The sequence below is a fragment of the Lycorma delicatula genome, chromosome 12 (genome assembly GCF_047948215.1).
Source record: "Lycorma delicatula isolate Av1 chromosome 12, ASM4794821v1, whole genome shotgun sequence".
In the NCBI taxonomy this organism is placed as follows: Eukaryota; Metazoa; Arthropoda; class Insecta; order Hemiptera; family Fulgoridae; genus Lycorma; species Lycorma delicatula.
Genome location: NC_134466.1, coordinates 26,205,427 through 26,222,871, shown reverse-complemented (window position 1 = coordinate 26,222,871; position 17,445 = coordinate 26,205,427). Strand labels below are relative to the sequence as shown.

General features: G+C 30.0%; 1 protein-coding gene across 50 annotated transcripts in view; it reads left to right on the top strand.

Moving 5' to 3' along the window:
* The window catches only part of LOC142333458 (uncharacterized), a 338,230-nt gene that overhangs the window by 254,276 nt on the left and 66,509 nt on the right, over positions 1-17,445 (top strand). For 16 of the 50 annotated variants that reach the window (XM_075380628.1, XM_075380652.1, XM_075380646.1 and 13 more), the window contains exons 5-8: positions 1,346-1,384; positions 6,312-6,332; positions 8,948-9,046; positions 14,259-14,282. The exons of the other annotated variants lie outside the window; for them this stretch is intronic. In XM_075380628.1, the coding sequence (XP_075236743.1) occupies positions 1,346-1,384; positions 6,312-6,332; positions 8,948-9,046; positions 14,259-14,282 (183 nt within the window). The remainder of the gene's footprint in view (positions 1-1,345; positions 1,385-6,311; positions 6,333-8,947; positions 9,047-14,258; positions 14,283-17,445) is intronic. 50 annotated transcript variants of the gene reach the window in all.

Below are 17,445 nucleotides of genomic sequence, written 5' to 3'. Positions count from 1 at the left end.
TGAAACTATATGAAAACAGAACAAAACCTCGAGAAGCTATACTACCTGCACTCCATAATATCAAGATTAAATACCATATAATAATAATTTTTGGCCAAATTAATAAATTGTTGAACAAGCAACTCATTGATGCTATGTGAGGGCAAGTCAACATTCACCAGACAGACCTCCACTTCTGGAAACAATAAGCTTCCTGAGTAATGAATCATGTGCATTGCAGTCTCAGGAGTTTGCACGAATTGGTAGATTTTAGAGCGAGGTTGGACTGTGGTTTCATAGGTGATGAATGGAGAAAACGCCTTGTTGCATGTTGAATAATGGTTTAATGAAATGTCGTCTTGACAATTAATGAAATGAATTGTAACATAACGTATAACTTCATATATCAAAATAAAAAATATAAAATTAAATAAAACAGTAAAGCTAATATTCATCCGAACAAAGAATAGAGTCCATCCGGACTAAGAGAATGACGTGACCGCCTTGGATCTGATTCGAGCGCCGAATAATAATAACTATGAGTAACACTGATTGTTCATCTGAACAAAATGAAAAATGTGACCGCACAGCACGGTATTCTAACATAGAATGCTAGTACGGCTTAACTTTTTGGCTAGCACTAGCATCCACTAGATCGCAGCACCGGACGGCTCGACGTGGAACAGAACACTGATAAAATAGTAGTTCACCTCATTTTACTCAAACAGTAGCCATGTAATTATTCGTTTAAATTACAAATCTCACCCTATTATTATTAATGTCGATATGAACTACTCGTACTATATTTTCCTCATGAGCATGTCAGCCCTGAGTTGGGTTTTGTACTGTTACCAGATACAATAAAATCTTTTGGATGACACATTGCTGATATTTTTTTGTTTTCTTTTGAATGCTATTGATATTATGCAATTGCATGATTCACACGTTTTAAAGATTTAAAAAAAAACTGCTTAAATTCTAAATGCAGGTACATATTTGTATCTTCTGGTAAGTGAGTGGATATAAAAATATTTTTATAGTATTCAGGGATATAGTTTTTGCAACGTTCCCTAAAATCAATCTTAGTTTTAATGAAAACAGTTCAAATTTTTCATACAATTAAAATAATTAAAACAAGTAACAGAAAAAGATCATGGATAGTTTAAAAAATAAAGAAGGAACGTTGAATTAAAAATTCTTAAAAATAGTTTTTATAAATTATTATTATTGTGAGGGAAGAAGAATAATAATAATAATGAACACAGAGCCTAAATATTAACTTAATTTTAATAAGATTTCTGCTTTTTATTTTTTAAACTTCCTTTATTAACTTATTAAAATGGCCATTTGTTTTTCTAATTTACAGATTTTTTGGAAAAAGTAAACTTGATAAATTAAAAGAACAGTAAGTAGTCTTTATAAAACAATTTTATTTAAAATTGGCTAGTTTATTATATGATGCTTATTTCTCCTTTAGCAGAATTATCTTTTAATAGGAGGAAACTGGTTCTTTGCATTTCTCCTCTCCCCCTTCTCTTTCAACTCATAAATACAGTTGAGTTCCATTTCAATCTGTTATTACTTTTATGTTTCATTTCATATTTTTCTTTTGAAAATTCCTACTTGAATACAGATACATCCAAAGAACACTCAATACATAATTTTCATCTTTTAATTTTATGATTAAACGAAGATTTACTTTCCTTTTCTTCCAAGACTTCATCATAGTATATTTTAACACTTTTCTATTCCCTCATTATTTTTGTGTTACCTAATTTAACAACTTTTCTCGTTTTACTTTGTTTTCTTCTTTTTTTTGGTTTGTTTTTTATAAATTTTATGGCTTATTCGTTTATGTTTTTGTGTTTTAGTTGTATTTTTATATATATTCATTTATAAATGAATTTGTATGTTATATACTGCAACTTATTTTCATTGTATTAGTCAAAAAAAAGGAAAACCAAAAATATACCTTCATAATATTGCTAAGATTATAGCTTAATTTTACATATCTACTGAATGTAATTCTACAATTATTTCCGTGCATTTTAAGTGCTTACCCAATGAATCATGCAGAGTTGTCGGTTGGGTAAATAATGAAGTGAGCAAAATATTTATAGTTTAGACTAATTTATTTAAATTAGTTTATAATGTTTTATAATTTTTTTTTATTTTAATATTTTAGAGTCTGTGAACCATATAAATTCATACTAGTAAAGATTTGATACATCGTTGAAAACTATAGATAGGTTAACTTTTAAGATCCAAAAAAGATGAGACATGTGAATCGTTTGATAAACCTTTCTAGACTGAAGGAAGAAAGAACAGCACGATAAAGAATAATAAGAAATATGAACACCAGGACTCTTTACAAGATAAAAAAGAAATCATTACTTGATTTCATATCTGAACGTAATACCCACCTAAAAATCGGACCTTTTTATGAATGTTCATCGGTACTTGTATAATGAAATAAATAATAATATCTCTCATATAGATATCTTGAATATAATAAACACTTTAAACACGTAAATTATTAAACAAATAGAAACTTGTGTTGAATAAGTTCTTTGAATAATCATATTCGGGATTCACTATTCCCGAAGTGTCACAGGAAAGGACAATTTCTGCTGAGTACTGATCCCTAATATAGCTTTTTTTCCTTATAATGTGGTCATTCCTGAAACATTACTGAGTGTGGACTTTTACAATTTATACATCTTTCTTCTTCAGCGCATGTGCTATCATCATGTCCCGTATAACTGCAACATGCACAGACCTGTTCCAATTTGCAACCAGTTTTGGTGAGACCAAAATCCTGACATTAGAAGCAGCATTGGAATTTGATATATATAGTGTGACACGAACAGAAAGGTTACCATTATTCGGTCAAGAACGGCTGGATTGGAAAAAGTCAGAACTAGCGATGATGATGGTACATCAAACAAATTCTCCCTTCTTATAATTCTATGCACAGATGTGACTGACTGCTTATGACAACTCTTTCGTAATTACTGGTAACTCAAAGTCAGCAAAGTCATTACAAACGATTACCTAGCTAAAATTTAGCGTGTTATGGGGCTAAACTATCATTCGGTGAGTCCATGTATACTTAAGGGAAATTAGCAGTTTTCAGCATTGTTTTCCTTAATTACTTTAACAAGCAGGGTGCTGCTTCTGAGCTTTATAACAGATTTAGGAGACCCACAAACTGTTTGACGCTCTTATTTTTTATGAAGGGAGAAATTTTTCCAAAAGATTTTACCTTCCTCGTATCTCAAAACAAGAAACCGCGTATACAAGAAAATGTACCAGTCTCCTAACATTTTTAGTTTCCTTATCACTAGTTAAATGTTCGGCTGACAACGTCGGTCGAAGTCTCTTCAAACCCTTATTTTTGTTGGTTTTTTCAAATGGATCCCCGAGTACCGATGATTTAAAAGACTACTCCAGCAGAGTGCACGCATACTGGAGTTAGGGCGTCGTACAACTAGGTTCAACCTAGTGCCCAGAGAAGATCATTTGAAACTCAGTACGTAGAGCCATCCACCCATCGTTATGATAGTTTCCACCTTGGGTTACGGTTGCGTTGCGTTATGTGTCACAACACATAACGCAACGCAACCTTTTGGAGTTAGAATTACAGGTGTGAGTGTAGGTGTGAGAAGAAACAGTGTAGGATGCTGTTGTGTAACTGTGTATGGGTATATGTTGTAATTTGTATAGTGTTCTTGGTGGTGTAATTGGTTTGTATAAAAGGTTCAGCAGGAGGGTGTCTTGTTTAAAGAAACGCTGCAGAGGATAGAGCCAAGAGAACACAAACCACCAAAGTCTTACAGAGTAAGACTGCGGGAGCAGGAAATTGATCCTTGTTATCCTTGGTAATCTGATTAAGACATCTAGTAGCCAAGAAGGGCGCACTTGCTATACTATAAGTTACAGTTTGAAATGTATAAGATTTTAATTCTTGGGCAGCGGGACATGGCCATAAAATTCTTAGTAGATTGCTATCTAGGTGTGACCAAAATTTGCCTGTACAATTTCATTGGCTCATCAGTGAAAACAATTATGTAGTTTAAATCTGAGAATTACTGAGAAAAGACTGCTGAAGAATAGGACCAATCAGTAATCTGTCTTTAAGTGATAAAATACTTAAATATTTAGCTGAACCATGAAAAACAATTCGTTTAGTTGTTAAATTTGGCTTTTAATATGGGATGATGTAACTTAAAGATGTATAAATCTGAAGTTAACTAATCATGTAAATTCAGATACATGTTCTAAATTTATGTTTTCATCAATTAAGTCATAATAATTGTTATTGAAAGAAAGATTGCGGTTAAGCTTGCTTTTCCCAATCTTAAAGATCTTTGCTTGGCGTTGTTAAGAGAATCAACTGGTTTCATTTTTAGCTTACTTCCGAATATTACAGTGAATCTTCCATATTCATTTCTAAATGTGATTTCTGAGAAGGAGTTTGCATGTTTCATGAATTAATAAATGCTGTCTTTCCAAAAATATTTTACACGTGTACTGACACATTCCTTGACAAAATGGTCAGGGTATTAACAATTAAAATATTTGTTTTTTCTGAAATTTCTTTGCAATCGTCAATATTTATTTCTGAATGTTGTTTTAAGTTTATAAATATAAAGATTTGAATTATACATATGACAGAAAATTGATTTGTTATGATAACCAAGTAACTAGTTTTTATGAGTTCATTAAAATATTATGGTAAGTTGCCTTGACTACCCTTTATAATAGCGTTAAATTTATGTGAACTACAGGATGTGAGTGAGGCATGGTTTTGAAATCCATTTTAAAAGTTACGTATTCCAATATTTGTCCTATTTTTTTTTTAATTTCTGAATTTTTTGAACAAACTAATCTTTCCTTACACAACTTACCTATGATAGGGTCTAACTTGGAAGTTAAAATCTGTTACAATAAGTTCAACGTGAGTTGGAAAACTCATGGCTATAAGTCAATTTACGGATTAACTGATCATATTAATAAACAGAAAAGTACTAGACAATGACTCTCTTTGAAATGTATCTCTAGATACATTTCAAAGAGTTAGAGTTTTTGTACATAATGAATGACTGTAAGTTATTACTAAATCTACTTCCTAATATTTTAATTGTCACTATATGATTCTCATTTGTGTTGAATAAAATTTTATCTTGTCAAATGCTGTTTCCTTTAAGGAAGAATAAAGATAATGCAACTATTAAAATAAGAGAGATCACTTGTAGAAAGAACTTGGTCGTTAAGCATAGCAAAGTAATATTACCACAACAGAATATTGCTGTCAAATGATAGTAATTTGATTGGTGGCAACTGAATATTATTGGCTAAAAGTGTGAGGTGTATTTTGACTTGAGGTTTAAGTTATCGCAAATATAACAGTTTATTAATGCATTCAGTGTACATTCTAAGGAACAAATCATCTTCAATCTGAAGCCTATCGTTTTCAACACCTTCAACAAAATTTAGTTCTTCAATTTAGATTGAGTAGTATCATACTTTTGCGACATCTTGCAAATTCCGTAACTTAATATTTAATGAGTAGCTGCCATTAATTTAAGGGTAAATTTTTCTGGATTTCTGATGGATTAATCACCATCAGATGCATTTTAAAAAAATTAAAAATATAACAAAATAGTTTCTAGTCAATTAAATAAAAATTATTTTCAACTAATAATCATTAGGTTGACTGATAACATTTGATTCATAAAAGGTAATGTAACTTAAAATACTGATTTACGAATCACATCTGTAGATATAAATCCAATGAAAATGCGTTAATGTTATATTTTAGCAACTTTATACAAATTTGTTAATTTTTTCATTTTATTTTAACTTTATAGATGAATTTGTAACAATTTGAAAATGAACATTATATGATGAATTTAAAGGAAGCTATTTTTATATTTGCTTGGAGTATTTTAAGTCCACAATATATTTTTTTTAAATCTCCATAATTTAATTCGACTATTGTAAGTTGTTCATTTCAGCAATTGAAACATGTAGATTATAACTACATGATACCACTTTCATTCCTATGGCTTTGTGATGGTGGTGATGTAAAAGATTCCAAAACATTGTATTCGCGTATTAGTGTGAACATAAATACATCAGTTTTTTATTAAAAAAAAGAGTGGAATTAAACAAGAGGATTTTCAGAAAATATTAATTGTAGACATACTCATAGTTATTGATCTGTAAGATTTTTTATGTTATTCATTATTATTGAGGCTTGAAACAAATTATTTTATGCATTTATTTTTGTCAGGTATTCGTTTTTATATATTTTATTTGTTTTGCAGTAAATATTACGAAAATGATGTGTAAGTACCGATACCATTTACTTTTCTAAAATATAGACCTTAAGAACTCCTTAGGTTTACAAATATTATATCATTTGTTATTTAATAAATTTTTCCATTCTGTAATTTACAAAAAGATTAGTATTTAGGTAGATTCATAAAAAGCTACCTATTATAATGAGTACCATGATTTGACTTCCGAAAAATTTCAACTTATCTTCGCGTTTCACATCCTCAGACCCCAAAACCACTATCAGTTATATATATATAATATTATATTATATATTATATATATATATATATATATATATATATATATATATATATATATATATATATTGCCAATTTAACAACGTTATTGTACGTCAAAAGTAAAAAAATGTATTTTTTGACCCTATCCTTGGCGTTTTACATGAGATATCTTAGAAAGTAAGAGAGATACATTTCTGGGACCTATTTTTTTCGATTTCCCAGCTCAAAAACCATAAGAAACAATTAAATTTGCCCCTTAATTGACCTTCTCAGAATTTCAGAAAGCTTTAATTTACCCGGAAGAACTGAAACTCAGGAGAAATCTTTCATTCTGTATAACTCGCTAACGAAGCGTTTTCGCCCTATGTTTATATGAACTTCTTTTTTCTTATTTTTAGCCTCTGGAATGAATTGTCAAAGTATTGCCCTGAATCACTCTGTATATAAGGAATCAAATTTAATACGTAAGACTAAACTAAAATTTGGCCTTTGCAAAGATGTTTATAACGGCCTATCTCTGAAATGTTTCCTTTTCCAAAAAGTTATTTATACAAAAGTTACTTTCTTAACGAATTACGGTTTTAAAAAACGATTTTAATTTATTTATAGTTAATATTCTTTTAATTATAATTATTACTATATTCCTTTAGTTTAAAACATTTGCCGTAACCTGCTAGTGCTTATTTAATAACCGTAAATGTTATCTTGGTGAGTTCTACAAAGAGACTAACTAGAAATATTACATAAAAACCAAGGTTCTAGTACAATAATAATTCTTAGACACAAATAATTACTAATAGGTGATTACTAGGAAGACATTCCATTATTAACACTTACATCTAGTAAATATCATACCCTAACGTATATATATATATATAAAATATGATTACAAAAATGTATTACAGTTACAGCTGTGCGGGTTGTGGCAAAAGAAAGCGCAAATTATCGATTTTTTTATATTGGTTTGTTTCAGGTAGTGGAAGGGTAGAGAGCACTGTGATCTATTTTTTATAAGATGGAGTCAATCCAGGAGAAAACGCAATGTATATCACGAGTCGAAATCACCGACAACTATGCAGCGAAATTTTAGAAGGGAATACGGACGACTAGCACGTGATAGTAAGATTATCGCTGCGTGGTATGCAAAGTTTAAGGAAAGTGGAAGTGTAGTTGATCTTTCGCGAACAGGGCGGAATGTAAGAATAAGGGTTCAGAAAATTCGATACTTTACCAGGGAAAAAATTAGAGATTCCCTTACAGCAAATGTGTGGTGCGGTTTGATGCACAACAGAATCATTAGTCCCTTCTTTTTCATCGAGCAATCAATAACAGTTAACATTTACCTGGATATGCCGCAAAACATAACCTCTCTGGGATTATGTTAAGGACAGAGTCTATGCAATAACTATACCTGATCTGGACAAATTGAGACGGAGAATAACTGAAGCTGTTGCTAGAGTTACCGAAGAAATCTTGACCAAGACATAGCGTGAAATTGATTATCGGTTGGGCATTCTACGAGCGAAAAAAAGGCGAATATGTTGTACTTTATAGACATGGTAAAAAAACCTTGATAATTTTTTTCCGCATACCGCACAGCTGTAATTAATAGTTTTTTTTTTTTTTTTTTGTAATAAAATTTTGTAATCATGGAAAGCCTTTATGATTACCCTGTTTTAATTTTTAATTATCAGTCAAATTAGTTGTTTTTTTTGTTTTTTTTTTTTTATAATTTCATTAATTACGTTTTAATTTCTATTGAGTTTATAAAAATTACTTGTTATAAAATTATAATAATAAAAAAAGAAAACGGAAAACAAAAAAAAAATTTAACTCTTATTTTGCCTTAAATTCTGGAAGTAGTAAATTTAACTGCTTGGTTGCTGGAAAGAAAATGAAGGAGGAAGTGCATATCAAATTAAAAATAGAATAGAAACGGTATTATAAAGCTTAACGTTCCTAAAACTGTTATAATTGAACTATCTATTTGCAACCAGTGATGACACAAATTTTGAGAATAATCTCAAAATTTCTACCTTCAGTTAAAAATCATTCTTTCAATTTTAATTAAACTTTTCATAAAATTTTAATTATTATTATTAATAATAAGAGTACAAATGCATAATCAAACATTTAATTTCTCTTATTAACATTTTTTTCAAAAATAATGCTTATTATTTTTATTTATTATATTACGAAATCTAAGAAAAATTATCGCTACAATTTTATAAAATATCAGCAAATTTGCTTATTGCGTTATTTGGATCGATTAGAAAGAAATGTTAATTACACAATTTTTTTTTTTAATTTTACTATCTAATGAAAAACAAATTGAACATTATATTTTTTTTTAATAATTTTCTTTGTTTTCATTTTTATTTTAGAATTCAATTAGGGATTTTGGAAAATAAACCCGGTGAAAAAGAAAAAGCATTATTACCCACACTTCTTCAGCTTCTTGACGCAATCCCGGATACAATTATGTAAGAAAATACTATTTTTGCAATAAATATCATAAATATAAGGGTGGGCTAACTGTGAGTCTTCCCATCACTAGAAAATAAAAAAAATTAATATGAGAAATTTAAAGAAAACAAATAGCGATACTTTATATCCAAAAAAATTTAATGAAATTTTAAACCGTATGGTAAGGGTTTCGCAGATATCATTTCTTCCGCTCAAAAAACAAAAATTTCTGTAATATAAATAAAACTGTTTAACAAAACGATACTGATATCAAAAAAGGTAAGACACTACATTTTATTATCATATCTGTTATTAATTTAGAATTAAAAAAAAAAAATACATGTTAGATATATGTAATATACAATAATAGATAATAAGCGTTCCATATAATAAGCAAAAAATAGAAAAAAATTGTTACAAAACTCTTACCGGCCCGATTTCATTTATTAAACAACGAATAATCATAAGAACTGTATCATTTCTGTAAATGTGATATGTATTACATATAGAGTTTTGTAACAAATTTTTATTTTTTATTTTTTGCTTATTATATGAAACGCTTAAACATTGTTTAATATCTATTATATATTAATATATTATTATATAATTTTTTTTTTTTTTTTTGAGCGGAATAAATGATATCTGAGAGACTCTTACCGTACGGTTTACAATTTCATTGTTATTTTTTTTATATCACTGCTTTTTCTTAGATTATTCTTTTAATTTTTTATGAATTACTGATTGTTATCTTATGAATTTATTATTAAAATTTATTGCCTAACAGCAAACAAATTGAATTTCACGACCAATTTTTTTTTGTTGATAGCCATTTCATTCACTTCGTACAATATTATTTTTTTTTTAATAAAATTACTATAATGAATGACCTTTACGAATCAAAAATCTGTGATGTAAGATTGCACTTATTATTTGTAAGTGTAACCCTCGATTTTTATCGTTAAATTCGATTTTACTAGTCGAATTTATTTTGTTTTTTTTCCTTCTTTAATAAAAGTAGCATAATCTCTTCTAAACTAATATTTTTAATTTTTTTTTAAAGTAGTTGTAAGAATTAAAAAAATTGTTTCATTTTCAGTTTTTCTTTAACAAAACAGCATTTACTATTACAACAAACTGTAGCATATTTTCATTAAAATTTTATTATTTCCAGTACATTATCAAGTTTTTGTTCGATTCCTTGTACTATCAAGTACTGCTATATACAATGCGATTCGTAAAGGTAGATTAAAAAAATGAATAAAATGACATATTCGATTAATCAAATGGAAAAACACCGTTGTTTAACAAAATTCGAGGTATTTTTTGAAAGTATTTTTTATTACTAATCTAACTGAACTGAAATATAATGTTTTCCCGCTTATTTTTTCCCCCGTTTTCATTTCACTGCTAGGTTAGGTCATATTTACAACTGTAAACGTAGGTCGTTGCCGTTGTCGCCTCTTACCGACGAAGTTCTAACGAACTCCGTGATAATTAGTATTATTGGTTTATCATTGTGTTGTAATTCTGCTTTTATTAATTCGTAGCAACATTTAACCGCTGAGTTATACATTTTCTAATATAAAGTTTGGTCCAGTTTTATAAGATAGACTGTTTGAAGTGGTTCCGGTCAATTTCATTTGAAGAAACCATGTGGTTAACATTGTCGCAGGTTGAAAATTCGCAAGGAATTAAATAACATTAACGCGTTGTTCCTTAGCGCCCTGTCCGTTCAAGAAATGTTTTATCGAGATAAGATTTTACTAAGAACACAATGAGGAGGATCCCCATCTTGCTGCAAACAAGATAATAAATCTTGTAGCTAGTTTTATGCCAATATTTTCAAATTTTATTTCAGCTTTTGTAGATGTTGACTGGTCTAAAGTAGAGGATTAGGAAATCTCACACGGGATTCGTCATGGATTTCAGTAATATTCTATTATTTTTCACGAACACCGAAGAAAAACAGATTCTTGTTTTCTGTACATAAACACCAACATAATCAATTAAGTTATATATAAATAAATTGAATAACAGTTGAATATATCAAATGCAAAAATAGTCGCGCCTATTACAAAAGATACCGATTTTTTTTAGCACGTCACATACATACATAGATTTATAAAATATAATTTAAAGTGAAATAAAAAAAATTGCAATCAAACTGGGTCATAAGTTTAATATTTCGTAGGAATTTGTTTTCACTAGCACTTCAAATCAATTTTTATTAACACTTTATAGATAAACGATAACACGAAAAATGAATTAACAGAGACAAAACTAATAGCGATAAAAATAACAAAAGCCAATAGTTGAGTGAGCTTCTTCAGAATTTACAAATTAATTTTTTTCTCGGCTGCATATTTAAAAATATAAATCCAAATTATTGCAGCCGAAGCTAGAATATTCTTGAGGTGATTAAAGTTTGTGCTTACAGTAATATTATGTACGTATTAAACATGAAATTATTTAAACATATAGTTTGTAATCGGTTAGAATCTCTCATCTATATGGAAATATATAAATAGCAGAACAATATTCATTTGGTAAATGAAAATGAACAATAATTATTTTAATAATATTTTTATGGAAAAGATTATGGATGCAATGGATACAGAAAAGAAAAATCCTTACAATTTTGCCTTGGACATAATAGCTTTAAAAACAGAATTAGAATTAGAGTTAATTAGTTAATGAGAATTAAAAAATAATAATAATTTAATAATAATAATAATAATAATCATAATTTATCGGTATCAAAAGATTCGTAAACCTACGGCTAAAAGTAAATACATCACTGGTGTTTTGTCTTTGGAATACTATAATGATTTTTCATTCAATTGTATACAGTACAGTGTTTGAATCTACGAGACGTAACGAACCAAAGAATTGAGACAAATACCATTATTTGTGTGTCGGGTCATGTCTACTTTTACGTAGAGATTTCTCACTCATCATTCTCTTTGTTTCGTCTGTGATACCATTTTTTTTTTTTTGTCTTCAGTCATTTGACTGGTTTGATGCAGCTCTCCAAGATTCCCTATCTAGTGCTAGTCGTTTCATTTCAGTATACCCTCTACATCCTACATCCCCAACAATTTGTTTTACATACTCCAAACGTGGCCTGCCTACACAATTTTTCCCTTCTACCTGTCCTTCCAATATTAAAGCGACTATTCCAGGATGCCTTAGTATGTGGCCTATAAGTCTGTCTCTTCTTTTAACTATATTTTTCCAAACGCTTCTTTCTTCATCTATTTGCCGCAATACCTCTTCATTTGTCACTTTATCCACCCATCTGATTTTTAACATTCTCCTATAGCACCACATTTCAAAAGCTTCTAATCTTTTCTTCTCAGATACTCCGATCGTCCAAGTTTCACTTCTATATAAAGCGACACTCCAAACATACACTTTCAAAAATCTTTTCCTGAGATTTAAATTAATTTTTGATGTAAACAAATTATATTTCTTACTGAAGGATCGTTTAGCTTGTGCTATTCGGCATTTTATATCGCTCCTGCTTCGTCCATCTATAGTAATTTTTCTTCCCAAATAACAAAATTCTTCTACCTCCATAATCTTTTCTCCTCCTATTTTCACATTCAGTGGTCCATCTTTGTTATTTCTACTACATTTCATTACTTTTGTTTTGTTCTTGTTTATTTTCATGCGATAGTTCTTGCGTAGGACTTCATCTATGCCGTTCATTGTTTCTTCTAAATCCTTTTTACTCTCGGCTAGAATTACTATTGTGATACCATATACAGTAAATAAGAGGTCGAAGACAGAATAAGAAGTTATCGTCCGCAGATTGTAAAATTTAAGTCTTAGCACTGGGGATTTCAATATTAAATTCGGCTTATTTTATATTAAAGTAACGAATGATAAAAAAAGTTAAGTAATTCTAGGCTCTTGCTAAATTTTGCACACATATACGTAGCATTGGAATGAAATAAAAAAATGAATAAAAGAATAATACCTTAGTTGCAAAATGCAGTATTATTTTACATGTAATCTCCGTTTCCAATGATACACTTTTCCCAACGTGTGACAAGTTTTTGCATTCCTTCACTGAAAAATTCTGGTGGTCTTTCTAGGATCCAAGAGGCCACAGATTCCTTCACTTCATCGTCGGTGATGCAATGATTACCTTTGAAATCTCTCTTGAGATGATGGAAGAAGTGGAAGTCGCACGGAGCCAAAACCGGCGAGTACAGCGGATGCGAAATAGACTCAAAATTCAGGTTGTGGAGAGCCATAAGAGAGTTTGTGCGGTACCCATCGTGCACAGAATTTACGGTAACCCAATTGTTCAATAATATGGCCTACTCGTTCTTTAGATATGCTCGCTGAGTGATTCGCCGCTCACTTTGAAGCAAATCATCCACCTCCTTTCGACGTTTCTCGTCAGTGACAGAAACCGGTCTTCCGCTGCGAGGTGCGTCTATTATCTCGTCTAATTGTCGCATTAACTGCTTCACATTCACTAAATTTCAACGCCCACCTATTCACAGTACTCCAGTCAATAGTTTCACAACCGTATACCGTTTTTAAACGATGAAAAATATTCGTAGGACTCACATTTTCTGCTGTTAAAAATTCTATCACTGCGCGCTGTTTTACCCGTGTTGACATATTGGCCGTACTCGACTACATTGTAACTGCATTTAAACGGATTTCAACGCATTATCGCAGGTTTGTAGAGGGGAATTTTAGCTATCACGTGCTGCCACACTCTACTCGACAGTACCTTTTGTTTCCGTGCAGCACGCTAGTGTACAAAATTTATCAGCCGAGCCTCGTAATTTATACAAGGGATGCAACATTGATGTGATCCACCAGATTATAATCTCATAAAAATACGATGAAAAGAAGTTACGTAATTTTATCGATACGCATGCAGCTATCGAAAAACTCATTCGTCGTAATTTAATAATTAAAGATCATAAGGCCTTTGTAAACTTTAAAATAAATAACGCAGTCAGTACAATGATGTTTTTGTACATTACTGACACAAGCCTCTTTTCGCTTAGAATAGTCATCGACAGAGGGTTATTGAAATAATCCTCTCTTCAATTAATCATTTGTATTATTTTTTCCAACCTATATTTAACACCGAGTCATAAATGTACTGAACAAAAACAGAAAGAAAATATTAGTTAATAAAAAAAAAGATTGCAAATTCCAATAATACTATACTAAATCAAAACTAATTTTTTTTTTCAGAATCAAAGGAGGAATAATATATACGTAAGTAATCAAAATGTAGCATTTAATTCAAGGATTCTATTTATTGGAATTATGGATTGCAAAATGCCTTCTTTTTTACAAAGTTCATCTAAAAATCTCTTATTTTTATATAATTTTCTTGTTCTATACCAATATACAAGTATTGAACCGTAAAATTAGCACAAGCGTACAATAGAATTAGATTCACATCTCCAGCTGCAAATTCAGAAAGTCGTTATCACAATAGGACCTTTGTTTACGTAATAACTCTGATGAATATTATATTTATATTTTAATCAGAAAATTTTGGTTTAGAATATATACTTACAAATATTCAAGTATTTTAACAAAATTTATTTGAATATAAAATGTTGTAGTACAATCTGATACGATCGACTTTTATACATTTGAATATTCTGCCAGTTATTTACTTCTCATTGTTTACTTGAATGTGGCCTGTATTTCAGTAGAGTAAATAGAGAACAAGCTCTACGTGTGTCTGTACTAATATAATACAGAAACTTCTATTTTTAAGGACTTTAAAAATTTTAATCCGTAAATATTTTAAAAAAATAAACCGTTTATACGAGTTCAAATCTTTTCGTCTGAGAGAAAATATATTCTTCAAACAACACAATTTCTTACAGTTTGTTGTAGATTATGTTTTGAGTAAATTGCTACATATTATACCAAAATGTACAAAATGTACTATAAAAGAAGATTGTAAAAACAACCTTAACATAGACCATTTTGAGGAACATTTTAAATGGAAATCAAATTTTCAGCTCTTCGATGTAATCCTCCCACGTGTAAATGCATGCTAACCAAAGGTTTAGCATCTTTTGGGTTTCGCTCAGGAGACGAACCTTTGTGGAAGTGTCGAATTTCCTGGATCGCGGAAGCTGATAACTTTTCAAACTCTAAAACGTTCACCTAGGAGCGTTCTTTCAGTTTAGGAAAGAGATCGAAATCCGGAGGGGGCTAATCAGTACTTTATGGTGAATAGCGATTGGTTCTTCAAACGAAATCGATTAAAATATGAACATGCAATGTGCGGCGAAGCATGGTCATGCAATGGTATCACACCACCCGATATTTTTTGGATGTAGTTTTCAAATTTTCGGTAGTAAAATTTTCTGAGGTTTCTCTAGTAAGTAGCTGTCATATTAATACCGTTTGACTCTCTCGGTAGCAGTAATACCCTGCTTATTGTAAGAAAAAAATCGTCATTTGCTTCAAATTTGACTGGATGCGATGGCTTTAGTCTCGAAGAATATTCACTCTTCCAAACACTGCTTTGTGACTTCAGTTCAAGTTAAAAATCACTTCCATGTTTCTGCAGTAGTCGTTATTCGATTCAAGAATTTCTCGCCTTCTCTTTCATAAAGAGAAAATAATTTCGTCGCTTTTTGATGCTTCTTCAGTTGGTATGGAACTCATCGTCCTTTTTTTTCAAATGTTCCTTTAAAATGGGGTACACTGTAGTTTTTTTTCATTCCGGTTACATTTTCGATTTCTGTCACTGTCACGTAATGATCTCGTCGATCACCATGGCAACAACTGGATGTAGTTCTTATTATGATGTAGTACATAGTGAAGTCCTTATTACCACTTTTATTAGTTTCAAATTTCCTTTTCTTTTATTGATTAATATTCTTTTAATATTTATATTCACTTTTTAAAAATAGTATTGAAACGTCCCATTTTAGTTTACTAAATATTTTGTTCCGGACAATATTTTAGTTAATGAAACCTTCTACAATTCAAAATTCTAAGGGTCGTTTTTATCGGATAGTATAAGCGGCCGTCTCCAAAGTTCAATGTAATTTGATAATATGAATAAAATAGCCAATAATTTATCCACCGAATCATCTTTACGACTACGCAAATTATCACAATTTTCTTGAAACGAAAATGTTGTAATAGTCCTTTTTGTTTACCGTTAAGTCTTTTAACATTATATTCTACATTTTGATTACTCCCATAACCCATAGGTAAATCGATTGGAAAAGCGACCAGTTATAGTAGTTTTAAAAATATTTCGTAATTAAATTATTTTCCTAAATTTTTATTAATATTTTTCTATACACTAGTATAATATTTTTCATTAAAAATCGTATAACCATAATGGAGGATTGTAACACAATTTTGCCCATAACTTTTATGTATTCATAAATTAAAGGGTCTTGAACTTAATATGACTGTTAATATCACCAACTATATTAACCTCGTATTCCTCAGTAAGTATGTTAAGGCGATATGTAAATCACAATCGGTTGTAACCAATCACAATTATCAGATTTTATTATAATGCTTAATTCGTTACATTCCAATAACAATTCACATGAAAAGATATGAAATTTAGATTATTTTTGACAAAGATGCACGACCTATCACATATATTAAGTTTACAGCATTTGTTTATGACTTTGTAAGCCGTCTAAACTAAAATAAAAATGCATATCAAAAGTTACGTTAGTTACTATCAAGAATATATTTTAAAATTATATAACCGTTAAATAAATTTATTTAAGTTCTTATTATTGGTAAGAATATTTATGTGTAAATTATCAACTACTTTAACATTATGCTTACTTAAAATTTGATTCGTAACCAAAATAACTGTCTCTTTGCGTATGTAATCATCCACAGTATTACCCAGATAATTAAATCCAGACATCATAAAATTTTATAGAATAACACACTAAACATTACAAAGTTCAAAATCACATTAAATTACAGCTGACGAACCTCTTGTAGTCATATTGGTCGGTACATTTCCGAGTGATTCCAAATCCCTTACTTTGATGATATCCACCATTTTTTTGGACCGTTCTCCTTCCTATTGAAAACTTTTTTCCAATTTGGAATCTTCACAATTTTTCCTTTTAATAAACAGTGTGACTTCGTTGAGAAAGTTTCGATAGTATTGTGAGAGAATCTCATTAATGTACACCGGTCCGTCAGGTAAATTTCCTTTAATATGCGAAGTTCGTAAATATTTTTTTTTTTTTAGTTTTTGTCTGAATCTTCACTGCCCGGCCATTTTATATCTTCACCATTTTTCATCAATAATGAACAAAATAGGAATTGTCAATGATGGGAGACGTCTTGATTTCTCTTAACAAACAGCCCTTGCGATGCATTAACTTTAGGTTCATATATTATAGTTTGTAGTGGTTTT